The following is an 18,139-nucleotide window of genomic DNA, read 5'->3' as shown; positions in this document are numbered from 1 at the left end:
CCAGGACTGAATAATAACTCCACTGGCACTAGATGGCAGCCCACATCATTGGCCTGGGAATGTTCACAGACCCATTTACCCAACATCTCTCTCTCTCACTCTCCACTGCTAGCAGCACCAGATTATGTTATTTATTTTAAAAAGGGGGGAAAAAAAAGCTTTAATTAAAAAATGTTATTTTACAGAGAGCTTTTAGTAACTTGGGAAAATACTGAAGATATAAAGTAAGCTGAGCAACAGATAAGCCCTCCATGGTGGTACAAGCCTATAATCCCACCACTCAGGCAGCTGAGGCAAGAGGATCACCAATTTCAGGCCATCCTGGGCAAATTAGTAAGGCCTTGTCTGAAAATACAGTACAAAAGAGCTGGGGAATGTAGCTCAGTGGCAGAGCACTTTTCTAGCATGTGCAAGACACTGGGTTCAATTCCAGAAACATACACACACACACACACACACACACACACCAAAAAAAGAAAAAGGAAAAAAAGAAAGAAAAGCAACAAACAGACAAAATTATAATATAAACAGTATTAAATATTCTTAAGCATATAAAGAAAATGGAAAGCAATGTTCCAAATGTTGCCAGTGACTGCCTCCTAGGAAGAAATTATTAATTTGTCCCATTTTTATATTTTCCAATTTTACTGAACACTTGTTGCTTTAATAGTTACTAGCTGTATAATTAAAACTCAAACCACAGCATATTAAAGAACCATGACCAAACTCAGAGATATAATTAATTCAATAAAGGAATGGGACAATGTGGCACAAATATCACTGCATTTATGCAAAAGAAAAGGGTGATGTCATTTATGTACCTGTGAATCTGCCCATTTTTGTGCAGGTATTCCAACCCTTCTAATACCTCTCGGAGTACTGTAGCAATGGTAGGTTCATCTAGGACTCCGCTTTTGTGTTCACCCTTTGCCACAATATGCTTAATAATATCCAGAACAGAACCTGAAAACAGAAAACATAGCTTACTAAAAAATTAAATTAATATATAATATAATATAATTGAGATCCATTTTGAAATTAAAAAACCTTTATACAAAATAACTTACGTGGGGAGCAAGGAGAAAATAGCAAATATGAGGAAATACAGAAGCTTAAAAGTAGTAATTTATTCTCAGTTCTAATCTAAAACAGAAAATAGCACAGTAATACCCAAGTGGTATGTTAGACCAGCATCTCCTTGAGACCTCTAGACAGAATTTGGAAGAGGTAGGGTAGGATTTTAACCACTTCTGAAAAATCCCTACGTAAACCACAGCCATCAATAACACTCAATTATAAAATATCATAAACCAAAAACAGACTTCCAGATTAGAGTATGCAGTGTTATATGACTAAAGATATAAAACACAATTGAAATGCAAGTCAGGTCAGGGAAGAAATACTTGGAAAGATCACATTTGTACACAAACTAACTTAAAGGCTAAATTTTTCAGGTTAATAAATTATAGAAATAAAATAGATATACCAAAGACAAATGTGAAAAGAATAACAATAGTAACTCTTTCCTTAAATAACACCCCAGATATCTTCTCAATCCTAGTCTTCCTGAGACAGGAAATAAAGCACATATTTAAGAACAAATGAGAAGAGAGGAAATGACACCTCTAGGATAAATAAAATCACAGAATGCTGAATACCAAAACTGATGATTACAATCAAATAAAACTTAGCAAAGACTCATACAATTTCTCATAATATACTACTGGTCCATAAAGATCATATATACAAATAAAGCAATCTCCAATATTAAAAACTATACCAAGAAGTCTGAAACATAAGACAGGCTACATTATACAGATTATATACTCATTTTTCTTGGTATAAGACCTCAATGATCAAGACTACAATTAAGATAGGAAGGTACAGTGGCTCTTGTCTATAATCCCAGCTACTCAGGAGGTGTTAAGTAGCAGGAATGTGGTCCTGGCAAGCCCAGGCAAAAAACATGAGACCCTATCTGAAAAATAAAGCCAAAAGGGCTGAAGGTGTGGCTCAAGTGGTAGAGTACCTGCCTAGCAAACTTGAGGCCCTGAGTTCAAACCCCAGTGCCCTGAAAAAAACAAACAAACACTCACTTGACAAACTTGATTTTAAAAGAAGCATTAACTCAGAATGGAAAAAAAAAAAAAGATGGAGCCAGGCATTAGTGTCTCACCCCTGTAATCCTAGCTACTAAGGAGGCAGAGATCAGGAGGCCCCCAGTTGGAAGCCAGCCTGGGAAACAGTTCATGAGACCCTATCTTGAAAACACAAAACAGGGCTGGCAGAGTGGCTCAAGTGGTAGAGTACCTGCTTAGCAAGCTTGAGGCCCTGAGTTCAAACCCCAGTACCAACAAAAAAAAAAAAGAGAGAGAGAGAGAAAGAGAGATGGTAATAATACTCTGGAAAAAAAAAAAAGTGAGGGAGAGCAAAGGAAGGGGAGGAAAACTGTTCAAAGGTCAGATAATAGAAAGTAAGATTCTCTATCTCTCCTCCCCAATGGAAGCCAGCTCACTCCCACTCCCACTTCCAACAGTAGTTAGTTTGTTCTTTCTAGAGACAATGAACCAGAGAGGCTCCAAATCCCAGACAGCACTTCTTAACACATTATTAAACTAGCTCTTTCTCCTCCTCGTTGCTGGGATTCACTAGTTTGTGATCCAGAAGGGGAGAGGCCTAAGGTAGAAGTTTGGTTCTGCTTAATTTAATTAATCATACATTAATCCCTTAAACAGAGTGACTATACCAAAAGGCCAACTGTTTCATCCTTCTGAGAAATCTAGGCCACAAAAATACTGCTGTGTAAGAAGACATCTGTATAAACACTGGTCAAGTTTCATGTTTGTAACTTTAAGAATATCTAAAATAAAGGCCAGGCACAATGATTCACACCTATAATCCTACTACTCAGGAGACAGATATAGAGAGGATTAAGGTTCAAGGCCAGCCCAGGCAAAAAGTTAGCAAGACTTCATCTCACCAATAAAAACTGGAAGTGGTGGCACACACCTGTCATCCTAGCTATGTAGCAAGCATAAGTAAGAGGACTGTGGTACAGCATGCCCCAGAATAAACACAAGACCCTATTCTAAAATTAACTAAGGCATAAAGGGCTGGAGACATGGCCCAAGTGGTAGAGCACCTACCTAGCAAGTGCAAAGCCCGGAGTTCAAACCCCAGTACTGTCCAAAAAAAAAAAGAGTATCTAAAATAAGGAATGCAAAGGGGAAAATTCCTTCTGAGAATTAAAAGTTAACAGAATTTATTCATTTAACAATTAGGCCTTATTATATTCAAGATGTAGAACTGGGTGTCACAAAATAAGGTAAGATATATGTGACATGACTACTGACTTTAAAAGAACTTCCAGTCTAGTAGATCAAAGAAATGGACCAACACAGTTCTTAGGGCACATAAAAATTATTTGATCTGTATTTGAAAGAATTTGAAGAGCTCCTTTTCAAAAAGTTTAGAAGATTTTTTACTAATTTCACATCATCCAATAATCAATGGGGAAACTAAAGCAATGCATATATATCCCTAGTCTACATCCAAAGCAGACATATGAACAATGCTTAAATAAGAGATCCTCTCTTCCTGGCCTAACAATTTTCTTTTAACAATACAATTTCTACAGATGATAGACATTTATTCTTAACTGACAGATATTGTTTCCAAAAGGTGCCTCCTTCCCCTATCTTATCCATTTGATTTACTCAGCATCATATAGCATCTTACTTAAGGACGGCACTTGCAATTATTTCTCCTCAAACATCAAAATTACATAGAATTTTTCATGTCAACTAAAAGAAAGATGAAGGTAAAACATGCTAAGCAAAAGGAGGCTACAGATTATGACTGAATGACTCAAGTAATGCCTAGAAAAAAGCAGGAAAAACAGGGAACATCATAAGAGCATATATGATATTATGTCCTCAAGCACAATTTCAAAGAAATAGTACAAAAAAAAAAAAATGCAGACTCCCAAACTCTACAGATCCATTCAGGAGATCTGAGCCCAAGAAGGTGCATTTTAAAAGACATTTTAAGGTGAGTGTGTTGGTGAACACTCTAGAGGCTGAGGCAGAAGGATCTCAGGTTTGAGACCAACAAGCTACATGGTGAGTTCTAAGCCAGCCTGAGCTACATAGTGAAACATAGCTGGAAAAAAAAAAAAGATTTTAATAAGCTACACTACTTTTGATGAAAGCTGCTCATTAAAATCCAAGCATTTCTCAAAAAAAAGCAAATAAAATACTGGAAAATGAGATTTAGCACGAATTTTGTAACAAAGCAAAAGGTTAAATATACACATCATCTATTCCTCAAAATGATCTCCTGTTGTATTGTCAAAGCCTGTGATACTGAACATTTAAGGAGCAATACAAAAAACTAACTGTCCAAGAAATCCTTTACTGAGTATCAAAATATTATTGACAAAGTAGTGAAGCAGCTGCTGGTTTAAGATACTTGTTGTATCTCATAAAAAGCTCAATCAAATGAAATTATCAAGATATTACTTCCTCAATTTATCTTTATGAAAAGACATTCTTTGAATGCAAGATCAACTCATTCAATTTAATTACTAGTAGCTCTACTTACAAGTTTTAATCAATCTTTAGCCACTAGGGTTGTGTCTTCCAGAGCCATGGAGGTTTTGAAGGGGCCAAAATTTGCTTGGTTAAGTATTTCATTTTAGGCCAACAGATGTTGCAAAAGTTTTAAGACCCTCTACTATTGATTGAACATGCAAAGCTGGTCACTATTCATATCATGTATTTTATCTGGGTCCTGCTTAGATCAAGGAAGTCCCCTTGAGTTTTTAGTCTCATAGAAGATGACAAAGTTGAGGGTATTCCTAAACAATAAAATATTTCACTATCTAGGACAGTGTATTTAAATTAGGTCTCTGCATTTCTACATTTAATCCTTTAAGGAATTCTTGACTTCCTCTCAGAAGTTTTCTTAACTACTTGGATTTCTAAAGATCTTACACAGTAGTTTGGTGCTAATAAATTGTGCAAGTAGATACTTAGAGCAAAAGTGCTTCTAAGTTCTCAAGATTTATTAGAGTACTAACAAATCCCAGCATTCAACAAGGTTTCAAATAGCAAAAGATAAGAATATTAGTTGTAAGAAACCACTACAAAATGATTACTGATATACTTAATGAAACTTATTTTAATCACATGTCTATTAGTTGATGGTTTAAAAGTGTCAGTTACTATTTATCTTATGATTTATTTATTAAAGTCTACATCATGCAATGTTGCTAAAACCAAAAATTTTTTTTCTTAATTATTTTGTTTGATGAAGTTGATGTGAAAGAAGGTACCCTACCCTATACATAGTTTCATTAACTCTGGTAATTTACATTTTTAGGTATTCAAAGGGATTATCAGTAAGTCTCATCCAATGGTCCACTTCTCTCACTCCTTCTGCACTGGTAGAGAAACACACCATCACTCCACCATGATTACATACCTTTTGTTATAGAATTCCTCCTCTCTGTCTCACTTCTCCTGTCCTTCCCCTCATACTATCTTCACTTTCATTTTACCTGACTGATTATTACTTATTCGTTGGGGCTTAGCTAGACACCCCACCTGAGGGGAGCCTCTGTTAATCTCAGTGTGTCCATTCTTCCTTCAATAAGGTGAGGCTCTCCTAAAACTTGCTCCCATGACAACTGATGCTTCATGTCCCTCTGAACACACATAATTATTTAATTCTTACTTTTCTTTATTAGCTGTAAGGCCCATGAGAGCATGGAACTAGCAGTTTTGTTCACCAAAGTATTGGCATCTGATAAATATTTAATGAATAACATGTGAGTTGTGCTAGAAAGCCTGATACAATTTCCTTCCATTTAATTTTTTTTCAAGTTGTACTTAGTTTCTGGCTTTTGCTTACTGTATTCCTTTGTTAAATAAAATGTTTATTTTATTTTATAACAAAAGCAAGACTTCATTTTCCTAAAAACATGCAAAACTTTTAATATTTAGAAAGTTTAGATGGAAAGATTATATTGACTCATAAAAGGGTTATGACTGGGACATGTTTGAAAGTTATCCTCCAGGAAATTGGCTGAGTACATCTGTCCGAAGAAACCTAAGACCAGTAGGGACAAAGAGCTACAATTAAAAGATCCATCTACATGTCCTGCCCCTTCTGTGATCAGGACATATACTCCTTGAAGAATAGGAATTCTTAAAAAAAGAAAAGAAAAAAAGCCAGATGCCAGTGGCTCTTAACTGTGAGCCACTAGCTACTAGCTACTCAGAAGAGAGAGATTAGGAGGATCGTGGTTCAAAGCCAGCCCCAGGCAAATAGTTCACAAGCCCCTATCTTGAAAAAAACCTATCACGATAAAAGGGATAGTGGAGTGACTCCAGTGGTAGAGTGCCTGCCTAGCCAGCATGAGGCCCTGAGTTCAAACCCCAGTGCCACCAAAAAAAAAAAAAAAAAAGTCATTCTGCTTAAAAGCAGAAATGTTGAGATAGCAAAGATATGGATGAGAGAATAAAAGAAACAATTTATTCTCATTCGTCAGGATTTTTTTTATAAAACGTTAAAAATTTTGCATTATACATTTTTGTGAAATACAAATAAAGAAAATTATGCTATAGGTGATCAATAATGAAACATATAGTATTACCTAATGTTCTCATATCTGTCCATATTGAAAGAACCATGTTTGACCACCATCTTGAAAGGTAGGTATTAGCAAGGCTTCAAACCATCATATGAACAGGCCTTTAACAAATCAGTCCAGTTTCTCCAATGTATCACTAATGGGATTGAAACAAAAAGGTAATTCTGGCTACACTGAAAAAACATCAATAGCAAGGGACTGTTACTACCAGTGACTAAAATTTCTTCTGCACCTATTGCATGTCAGCACATTTTATTTACTCCTCATCCATCCTGGATGCAGTAAGTAAGGCATCCTCATCTAACAAACAAGTAAAGAGGTTCAAAGAGTTTAAATAGTTTCCCAATGATGTACTGTACAGCTGCTAAACAGGAAAGTTGGAATTTATTTTAAAACCTATGCTTTCTCCTTTATAACGTCTTTGGGGAAGTGTGGTGTTCGGTTTGACGCCATTATTAAAATTGCAAACTAAATTTATTCTCTTTTCTGTAACTCTACATTCTAAAATGGAAAAATAACACTCCCTCACAAAATACATATGCAAACAAAAATGAAGCCAAATAGGGATGAGAGGCCTGGGTGGCTCCATCACTCACAGGTCCTTCCAATCTTGTCATATCATTCAAATCCAGGTGCCTTGGCAAAAAAAAGGCTAATTTACCACATGGCATAGGCCTTTGGGTAACCATAACAATATGCTCAATCTATATTTGCCAAGGGTCCACTGTTTGCAATATTTATATTTCAGTGTAAGAATAAAGTAGAAATAATCTGAAATAAAGTAGAAATAGCATAAATATAAAATATGATAAAGTACACATTTAATTATGTTAATATTGGGGAACAAGATTTTCTGTGCAAGACAAGAGAGGTACAAATAAAATATTAAAAGAAGTTTTAGAAATTTGTAATAATAAAACTTGAGTGAGAAAATATTAATGTCAAATTATGATTTATATTTGTAATATATACAGTATTTCCAAGCACTGACTATAGCAACAATGAGCATTCCAAGTATCTATATCATTCCACAGAAAAAATATCAGATCTGCTAAGAGTGTTGGCTGATTCTGGGTCTAGAAAACAGAACACAAATGTGAACCTAAGAAGTCTTGATTCAATATGCAAGGATGTGCCAGGAGTGGTAGGGCATGCCTGTAATCTCAATGCTTCAGGAGGCTAAGGCAGGAAGGATCCGGAGTTTAAGACCAGCCTTGGCTACATCGTGAGGCCTTATCTAAAAAAAAAAAAATAAACAAATGGAAAAATAACAAAGCAAGGATATACTCAAAGACTGATGGATTTGTGTCAAAAAGATGCAAAAGTAATCTTGGAGGCACACACAATGACAAAACTCTGGAAAACCTAAATAGCAAAAAGAATACTGAATATGTATTTCAAATAAGGAATATTTTTAAACTCTTGAGTCTATAATGAAACTCAAAAATATGAAAGCCCTACTCAACAGGAAAAATGGAAAAAAAAAATCCTATAATTTACTTCCAATGGAAGAGATTATTAGACCAACTTTTTACTCTGAAACTTATGTTTTTTAAAAAAAACAATTATTTGCTGGGCACCAGTGGCTCACATCTGTAATCCTAGCTACTTGGGAGGCTGAATTTAGAAAGATCAGGGTTCAAGGCCAGCCCAGGCAACTAATTCACAAGACCCTCATCCCCAAAATAACCACATCAAAAACTGGACTGGAAGTGTGACTCAAGCAGTAGAGCATCTGCTTTGAAAGCTTGAAACCCTGAGTTGAAGCCCAGTCCCACAAAAATAAATAAATAAATAAAATAAGGTAAAATAAAGAAATAAAATAAATAGTTATTTATCCAGGCTTTTCAGTTGGAACTACAAACACATTGACTAAAAGAGCCCCAGCTGATAAGGCAAAGTTCCTTTTCACAGAAGAATGCCAGTTTATATATGTAAAAGAAATGATGCGATAAGAAAAATCACCATTTTATAACCCCTGATGAATTAACTGATTCAAACAAGGATTATAAATAGATGCTAAAATCATTAAACAAAGAATTTATGGGGAGCAATATATTCAGGGCATCCAAAAATCATCTCAGAACACTTGCTACCTATAAAAAGAAAATTAATTTTTCCATGGAGAGATTTGTCATAATCTTAATCAAACAAAATGAACATTACTATTAAAGATACAATCAGATAGCAAATATTTCCTGACTTGATGTAATATTAAGTGCACTGCATCACCTATGAAGCATTTTGCCCCAAAATGTTTAACTTGAATTTAATCAAGTCTTTCAATCTAATTTTCAGTGTGCTCTAAGAAACAGAAGAATATAGATCAAGTTAAATGTCACCAAGAAGTAATCAAAAAATCCAAAATGTGAGACATTCTACAATATACTTCAATAAATTTATTCACAGAAGGAAGGAAGGGAGAGAGAATCATCCTACATCAGGACAGATTTAAGAGACATAACAACAATATGCAATGTGTAAAACCTGCTTAGCTCACGTGCTGGTATTTAGATGATAATGTATTTTCAGTATCTCAAGTGCAAATGCCCATAAAATCAAATCATAATCAACTGTGGAAAAGTTATTAACTTTTTAACTCATGGAACTCAGCACTTCATTGTACTCTACTCACCTCCACTCAACAGCTTCATGACTAGCCACAGCTCATCTTTTACTACAAAAGATGTGTAGTAAGACACAATATTAGGATGATGGCATTGACTCATGGCTTGAATTTCTTTCTACAAAGAAGAAAAAAATAAGGTAATTCATTACATTCGAGCTTAAAACAAACACAAATCCAGATTTGGGGATCTTAAGACTATGTCACAACCTCTTGGATTTCCACAGGCCCATCTCTTCAAGAATCAGTGGTTTCCCTCAGTCCACTCTGACTCTACTTCTTTCACCACTCACTACACTAGTAATCTTTCAAAGTGGAAACATACACTATTTATCACACCCTGGCACAGCACCACAGGAGGCCTTCTTTGGGACACATATTTTACTTTTAAGGTGCCCATGAAGAACCATCTTGGGAAATCTGGTTTTATAACCACAGAAAATTATCACTAATAAATGAGGGTAAGTTTTGTGTAAGGGTTGTTTTTTTGTTTTGTTTTGTTGAAATACTACTTCACTTCATTTGATTAACAAGTGAAATGATTACCAGTTCTCTCTGAAGAGAAATATACTGAAATAGGGCAAGTCATAAATTAAATAAGAATAAAAGCTTGAGCCCAAAGTCTAAGCCTGCTCTATCTCAGTTTATGCATTCAAATTAGACATGGTATGACAAAATGCCTTATAAAGTCCTAAGTGTGACCAGGCCCCTATTTACCTCTTTAGTCTCATTCCGATTCCCTTCTGTCCGCAATCCTATTACCCAGACACAGAATATTTCAAGTGTGCCATGCTGCTTCTATCTCTGGATGTTGAAGCCTATGGTTCTCTTTACATAAGATACATATCTCCCATCATCTTTACCTAGCTAACTCCACTTCTTTCTTCGGATCTCAGTCTAGGTACATTTCCCAGGAACCCAGGCTGAGTTAGGAGCCCTTTCTCTTAGCTTCTAAGCACCTTGTACATCTTCCTTCATAGCATATAATATAATACTGGATAGGTACATTGTATGCTTATTTGTCTGTCTCTCCCTGCTAGAATGAGAGCTACATGAAAGCAAGTACTTAAAGCTGGATTCCTAACCACTGTAGAACTTACACTAAACTGAACTGCCTATTTTTTTTCTGTATTCCCCACAAAACTCTTAAGCTCAATGAGAACTAAGACTATTCTTGGCCGTTACCACTGTGCCTAGCCCACAGTATACTTCTACATGTTCATATACTTGCCTGCCCTAATCCATACAAATACTTATGGTATTTGTTAAGTAAGGTCAATTGTGTGAAGATGCCCATAATCTGAAGTGCTCAATAAATGCTAGTTTTCCTTTCTCATCTTCTCTACTGAAACGCAAATTCCTTTCTACCATACATAGTTTGCTCAAGTCTCAAAATTACCAGCAGTGTTCTGCACTATAAACTAAATAAATATAAAAGGAAGAAGTAAAGTACATATTTGCCTACTAACATAGTTATATGGATTTGAAGAGATAAGATATGCACACATAAAGGGAACAGAAAAAGATGTGCCAAATTAGTAAAGCTATTAAATGTTTTAAGAATTCATAGGAAAAGAATAGGTAAGACAGACAAGTATAATCAAAGAAGTCTTTACAAAGGAGGTGAGAACTAGGTTTAGCACTACAGGAAGTGAGGAAATTATAGCAGTATGAAATATATAAGATATATTTAGATACAATTGTTGCCCTGCCCCAATCTTTTTTGTGGTACTGAGATTTGAACTCAGGGTTCACACTTGCTAGGCAGACCCTCTACAGGTTGAACCACTCCACCAGCCTACCCTGCCCCAATCTTATACTGCCTGTCTGAACTTCTATCCTGCCCTAATCTTGTTTATCTTTCAGGACAGGATGCCTGTAGGCTCTTCAGGTGGGCTACTCATAGCTGATTGGTTCTAAGATGCAAGCCAGATTGACTGACAGACAACCTCTAACTTCATTATTACCCCATACCCCAGCTCTATGAGAGTTGACAACTGCCATGTTGATGACCATAAAAGGAACAAGAGGGGTGGAGGTGTAGTTCAGTGACAGAGCATGCACCATCACTAGCATGGACCCCTGGGTTTGATCCCAGTACCAAAAAGAAATGTTGGGCTGGAGGCATGGCTCCAGTGGTGGAGTACCCTGAGTTCAAACCCCAGTGCCAACACAATAAAAAAATAAAAAAGAAGTTTATAATAACCAAGCATCCTGGTGCCTAACTATACTCCCATATTTTTTTAGACACTTCCTTCTATTCTCATGGCTACCATCACGCCCCTCTTGAATAAAATCCTAATTCTTTCACCAGCTTCTTCCACTTTAAGCTCCCTAAGTATCCCTAAGTATTCCTTCCTCACTCTTCACCTCTGCCCAGCAAGGGTCTCCATCTCTTCTTATCTTCTGCCCGTTGGTGGCCCAAGACACAAACATTTCAACAAAGCCCTCCATCCCTTCTTTTGTGTGTGGTTTAAGCCCTCCATCTTTGAGCTAGAAACATTCTTCCTCTTCTTTCTTCTAGATTACATTATGTCTCTCCTAGGCATTTGTCACCCTCTGCCTTGCACAGTAGACAAGAGCCTTAACTCTCCAGCTAGAATGTGGGACCACTGATAGAAGGAAAGTCATTTTAAGCCTCTTGATGTTCCCCTCCAATGTCTGCCCCAAGAATCTCATTCTAGCATCTACCAGAGAAGAGAAAGATCCCAATTACTACAGTGTGCTTTTCTTAGAGAAAATCTATGAACAGAATCTCTGGAGATAATAAATGCAGTTAAGATTTGATAGCTGATTTTCCCATGATAGTTAGCAAATGTCATATAGAAAATATTTTGATAGGAGAAAGGAACAGTACATTGCCTACTCACTAATAATTGTCACATCTGTAAGTCCAGCTTACATCAGTACTCTTGGAGAACCCAAAGAGCACTTTCTGCGTTATAATAAAAAAAAAAAAAAAAAAAAGAAAACCTTTGAATATAAATGTTAATATCACAAGTTTAGTATATTAATCCCAGATTTTTTTAAAGAAATCTGAAGGCTTCTTATTGCTTAGAAAAAGAGCCTCTGACACTCAGGTCTCAGTGTTTGGTAGAGCAGGTCATAACATCATGAATAAATCAGGTATTCTATACATTCCTGATGTTTCTGCACAGTATAGTATAATTTATCCGCTTGCTTCCACCACCCCCCCCAAAAAAGTCAATTATCTTAAGCTCACTCTACTAAGAGTCACTTTTCCTTCCTCATTTATTTGTCAAGTATATACATGCTGTATTTTCAATGTAAAGCTTATTGAAATATTTGGGCAAAATTTATAGAAGCCTGACAGATTTTTTCTTTTGATAAGATAAAGTGTGTATTCCTCTAAAAGTAGGGCCCTGGTATGATAACAAAAATACTGCTTTTGAGAATGTCCTGTGATATTTAAGAAACAACATTCTTTCTACCTTTGAATTGAGACTATAACCATTTTTTTAGTACTATACTAAGTCAAAAACAATAGACTTCGGTCAGAAAGAACTGATTTTTAACCCAGAATCTGCCTTATTATATGATCTGCTTCCCCCATTTATAAAATGGAGTTACTACCTGTCCCAGAGATGCTTGAAGTTAAAAGACACCGAAGGGCCTAGCAGTAGAAGATATTTCTGTTATCATCATGAGAACTTAGTCAAGTTATTTAAACTTTGAGTCTCAGTTTCTTTAGTCATCAAGTAGTAAATAAGATTTTCACTCATCTTGACACTATCCTTGTCATACTTAACATACAGTAAGTAGCAAATGGTAGATATTCATATTGGGTTTCTCAAATTCTAGTCTTAATACATAGGTTAAAATTTTTTGTTTTGCTTTAACAGAATTGATTTATAGATTACAGACTTCTTTTACCATCAATAGAGTTCCAATGTCCAAATGATTCTAAGGTATTGCTGGCAACTATAAATCCAAGATCTTCAAACATGGTAACAATCAGCATGTGTCCTTCCTCTCACCAAAAAGGACCTAAGATCACTCCAGCAACCCATCCCTTCAACTTCTGCACATGCATTACCAACTCCTAATGACATGCATTTGCCTCATCTGCTTCAAGTTTAATATATAATTCTACAACTTCTTTTTCTATCATTCTAGTTATTCCTTAATATTCAGTATGGAGAACACCAGAAATTAAATCTAATTTGGGATAGTGGAGGACTGGGATGTAGTTCAGTGGTACAGCCCTTGCCCAGCAGGTGAAAAGACTTAGGTTTGATCTCAAACACTGCAAAAAAAAAAAAAAAAAAAGGAAGATAGAAAAACTTGCAGACCAGTAAGTCTGCCCATCCTAATCCCTGCTATTTCTATCACTATCTATATATGCTCTTAGAGAAATTACTTATAAAATAACAATAATGGTTCATTTTGTATGCCCAAGAAAAACCCCACAAGGTTCCCAAAGCAGATTATTATTACTTCCATTTTAAGCCAAAGCAACTGACAATTTAAAACATTAGATGAGTTGGGAATGTAGCCCAGTGGTACAGTGTTTACCTAGCATGCATGCGTAAGGTCCTGGGTTCAATCCCTTGCCCTGCAAGTAATTAATTAACTAAGTAGGCAAGCAAGCAAGTAAATAAATTTTAAAACTGTCTAATTTTCCTTGCTGAGCACTTATTACATACTTAAAACTATTCCAGGTGTTCCAGTACATAAAACAATCCCTATGCAACTACATTTTAAAGCCACATAACATCTCTTACACTATGATCCTAGAGACTTATTTCTCTTTTCCCTTTACCTAACCTTGGGAGAAAACAATGCTGCCTGGATATCTTTCAACTTATACCAATAATCATAATGTGAACTGGTATCAGGTTTCTAGGAGGCCAAAGCCTCTTAAAAGATTCCATTTGATCCAGGAATCACAATTCCATGTTATTATTTAAGGAAATAGAGAATTAAACAAGCATTGTTTATATCAGTAAGGAAGGAAGAAAACATGGTAATATCCAATACAAGGAAACATGGTAAATAAATTGTCGTCTACTATTCAATGAGCAAATATACACACATTGAAAATAATATTAAACCCAGACACAGAAAGAGTAGATGATAAATTGTTCAATGAAAAGAGCAAACATATGATTACATTACCATAAAAATACAAAGATATTAAATGTTCTTAGTTTAAAGGATTATATAGTAAATGTTAATTTATTTCAGAGTAGGAGGATTATAACTAATTTTTCCTATTTACCATGATAATTTTTTTCTATAGTCTTATTAATGGAGAAACCACAAATCTTTTTTTGTTTTGTGAGGTTTTGTTTTTTGGCAGTACTGGGGTTTGAATTCAAGGCCTCACACTTGCTAGGCAAGCATTCTACCACTTGAGCCATGCCCTCAGACCCCATAAATCCTTGTAAAAGAAACAAATCACAAACTTCATGTTATTTCCAACTCTAACATAAATATAATAGTATATCCCTCCATTTAAGAAATTTGAGATGTGCATACCAGGAGTTCATCCATGCTAGTTTGACATTTCTCAAGGTTTATCCGTTTGATTGCCACTTTCTCCTTTTTAGGGGCACAATAAGCTGCTTGGACCACAGCAGTTGCTCCACTCCCTAAAAATAAATACATAAATGAGTCAATAAATAGATACATTTTTTAAATGACATTCCTTATTCCCAAACAATTTAAACAAGAAAAAAGAAATTCTTATATTGTTCATATAATAAACAGATGCAGAGAAACACTAAAGTGTCGTGGATAGAGGTAAAGCTTCAACCATTTCATGTCTTGTCAATAAATGCCAATGTAAAACAATTCAAAATTCCTAGGCTTCTAGTTTTAGAATATGATGTAGTAAGTCCACACTTCCTTGCTCCTTTCTTCCAAATACAGTTAAATACCTTAAAAACAATTCAATGTGCAGTTATATAAGGACTCAGGAAGGTAGAAAGAAGGATCTCAGCACTAGGAAAGTACCATGGTGAGTTTACTGGGTTTTCCTTTTATCTTCCATATGCTACAGGTGGGACAGCAGAGAGTCTTGCAACCTAGAACCACCAAAACGGAGGGAAGAAGGGTGGGTCAGTAGGTAGATGGATGCATAAATAGACAAATGAAAAAATCACGCTCTCTGGCTGAAGGAATATGAAAGGAGCATCTCAGCAGAGACCTAGTGGGGAGAAATATTCTCCAGTCCTCATCCAGGACAGTGGTTAGCCCAAGCCCAAGCATGGCTCCTACCCGACACCTGTGGCAATGCTAATCCAATGTGTCCTTAGCAATAGCAGAGCCAGGGTCCCACGCCCACCAGTCACACAGGGTAGGACCTGCAGTGATGGAAAAGGAGTTCCAGGGATGCCCAGAACAATAAAACTGAAGAGAATAACCACTATGAGAGCTAGGAAAACTAAATTACCATGGGAATTATAGTTCACAAAAGTAGAACAAGAACACTAAATCCAAATAGAGTAAACTGCCTGATGAAATAGAAAATTTAAGTAGGACTGAGACTCCCCAAATAACCTAAATGTCAGTATACAATAAATAAAAAAAAAAAAATGACATGTCTACCAACAACCAGGAAAAAACATACAAGAATAAGAAAACACAAATCATACTGATAGCAACACCAAAATCAAACAAATATCAGAATTATCAGACAAGAATTTTAAAGCAGTCATCATAATAATGCTTCAAACAATTATGAGTTCTGTAGAAACATATACAAAACCAGAAAATTAGCATACAGAGCGTATGCTCTACTTCTCAGCTACAGCCCCTTAGCTCCAAAAGTTTCTGTTTTTTTAGTTTTTATGGCAAGGCTGAGATTTCAGGGCTTCATGCTTGCTAGTCAGGTTCTCTACTATTGGAGCCTTTCTTTCACTGGATATTTTGGAGATATCCATTTCCCTATTTTTAGGCTTCCCACCAGAGCTAGAATGACAAGCATGGGCTGCAACACACAGCATTTTTCTGTTGAGATGCTGTCTGATGAACTTTTTACCCAGGCTGGCCTCTGACCATGTTCCTCCTGATCTCAAGTGCCCAAGTATCTAAAATTACAGTGAGCCACTAGCATCCAGATAAGAAGTTAGTTTTTTTATTAGCATAAATTAAATGTCCAAACAGGTTTTATTGTGATATTTCCATACATGCCTACTATGTACTTTGATCAAATTCACCCCCTCTCTTATACTTTCTTATTCCCCCTCCTCTTTTTTGCAGTACTGGGGTTTGAACTCAGAGCCTATACCTTCGGTCACTCCACCAGCCCTTTTTTATGAAGGGTTTTTTCGAGATAGGGTCGTGGGTCTCACCAACTATATTTGTCCGGGCTGGCTTCAAACAGTGATCCTCCTGATCTCTGCCTCCTGAGAAACTAGGATCACCCACCGGCACCCAGCTCTCTTCTCTTTTTCAAATAGTATTCAGTGCACTTCATAATGTGTGTGTGTGTGTGTGTGTGTGTGTGTGTGTGTGTGTGTGTGTGTGTGTGTCTTTAATAATAGTAACTAGGGCTGGAGGCATGGCTCAAGCAGTAGTGCCCCTCCCTAGCAAGTAAGAAGCCCTGAGTTCAAATACCAGTACCACAAAAAAAAAAAAGTGACTGACAATAATAAATGCTGATGAGGAATGCAATAAAACTAGATTCATATACTAATGGTGGGAATGTAAAAAATGGTATAGCCACTCTGGAAAATTATTTGGCCATTTCTTTTTTTTTTTTTAGTACTGGGTTTGAATTCAAGGCCTACACCTTGAGCCACTCCACCAGCACTTTGTTGTGATGGCTTTTTCCAGATAGGATCTCACGATTTGCCCCGGGCTGGCTTACAACCACACAATCCCCCTGATCTCTGCCTCCTAAGTAGCTAGGATTATAAGCATGAGCCACCAGAGCCCAGTTACTCATTTCTTTTAAAATTAAAAATGGGCCTGTCATATATGATTCACCATTTATACTACTAGACATTTATCCCAGAGAAATAAAAACTTATGTTCACACAGAAACTTATGTATGAGTTCTAATACTAGTTTTTATTTGTAATAGTCGCAGACTAGAAATTACCCAAACATACTTCAACAGGTGAGTGGTTCAACAAACTATGATACATCTACACCATGCATATTACTCTGCAGTAAAAAGAAATGAACTACTGATACATGGAATAACACTGATGGACCTCAACTGCATTGTAATGAATGAAAACAGCAATTGCAAAAAGTTACACATTTTATGATTCATCTATGTAACACTCTTCAAATGCAAAATTAGAGACAGATTAGTGGTTGTCAGGGGTTAGGGCTGTGGGGAGAGGGCACAGATATGGCTATAAAGGGGCTGTAGTCTTGGCGAGCTCTATAATGGAAGATAATTCTCTACCTTCAGCTTAGTGGTAGTTACATGAAGCTACACATGTAATAAAATTGCTCAGAGCTACAAACATATGCACACAATTAAGTACACATTTAACTAGTAAAATCTGTTTTAGCTCTACGATTGTTTTTAATAATTTTTTGACATTCTCAATCATCTTCTTCCACTAATGAAATAATCTTCACCATGTGCACAATGTCACTCCTCAGATACCTAAGCCACAGTAGCTACATAACACTGCACTAAGTACTTGGTAACTGAGTAAGTGAACTTACTTTCCATACCCTAAATATGATTTTCTCTATCCCTGTGCAAGTCATTTACCCTGCCTCCTACATATTAATCCATACATTGCCCTCCTTGCAAAACCTAACTTGAACTCTCCAACCTTTGAGAAGCTCCATGGAAGACAGTCTCAGATTCCAACTCAGCTCCACTACTCTTAGCAGAGTCCATTACCTGAGTATGTGCCGGGTGG

The 18,139-nt window shown here is 36.2% G+C and overlaps 1 protein-coding gene across 4 annotated transcripts in view; it reads right to left on the bottom strand.

Annotated features, from left to right (window-relative positions):
• Oxsr1 (oxidative stress responsive kinase 1) overlaps window positions 1-18,139 on the bottom strand; it is a 117,922-nt gene that overhangs the window by 69,667 nt on the left and 30,116 nt on the right. For 3 of the 4 annotated variants that reach the window (XM_074059544.1, XM_074059542.1, XM_074059543.1), the window contains exons 2-4: window positions 14,784-14,896; window positions 9,291-9,399; window positions 822-963 (exon numbers count right to left, since the gene is read on the bottom strand). In XM_074059544.1, the coding sequence (XP_073915645.1) occupies window positions 822-963; window positions 9,291-9,399; window positions 14,784-14,896 (364 nt within the window). Of the gene's footprint in view, window positions 1-821; window positions 964-6,658; window positions 6,792-9,290; window positions 9,400-14,783; window positions 14,897-18,139 lie in introns of those variants that run through there. The other variant, XM_074059545.1, reaches the window with a different exon arrangement.

This window comes from Castor canadensis, chromosome 17 (assembly GCF_047511655.1).
Source record: "Castor canadensis chromosome 17, mCasCan1.hap1v2, whole genome shotgun sequence".
NCBI classification, from domain to species: Eukaryota; Metazoa; Chordata; class Mammalia; order Rodentia; family Castoridae; genus Castor; species Castor canadensis.
The sequence above is the reverse complement of the archived record's forward strand: the minus strand, read 5'-3'. Positions and strand labels throughout refer to the sequence as shown.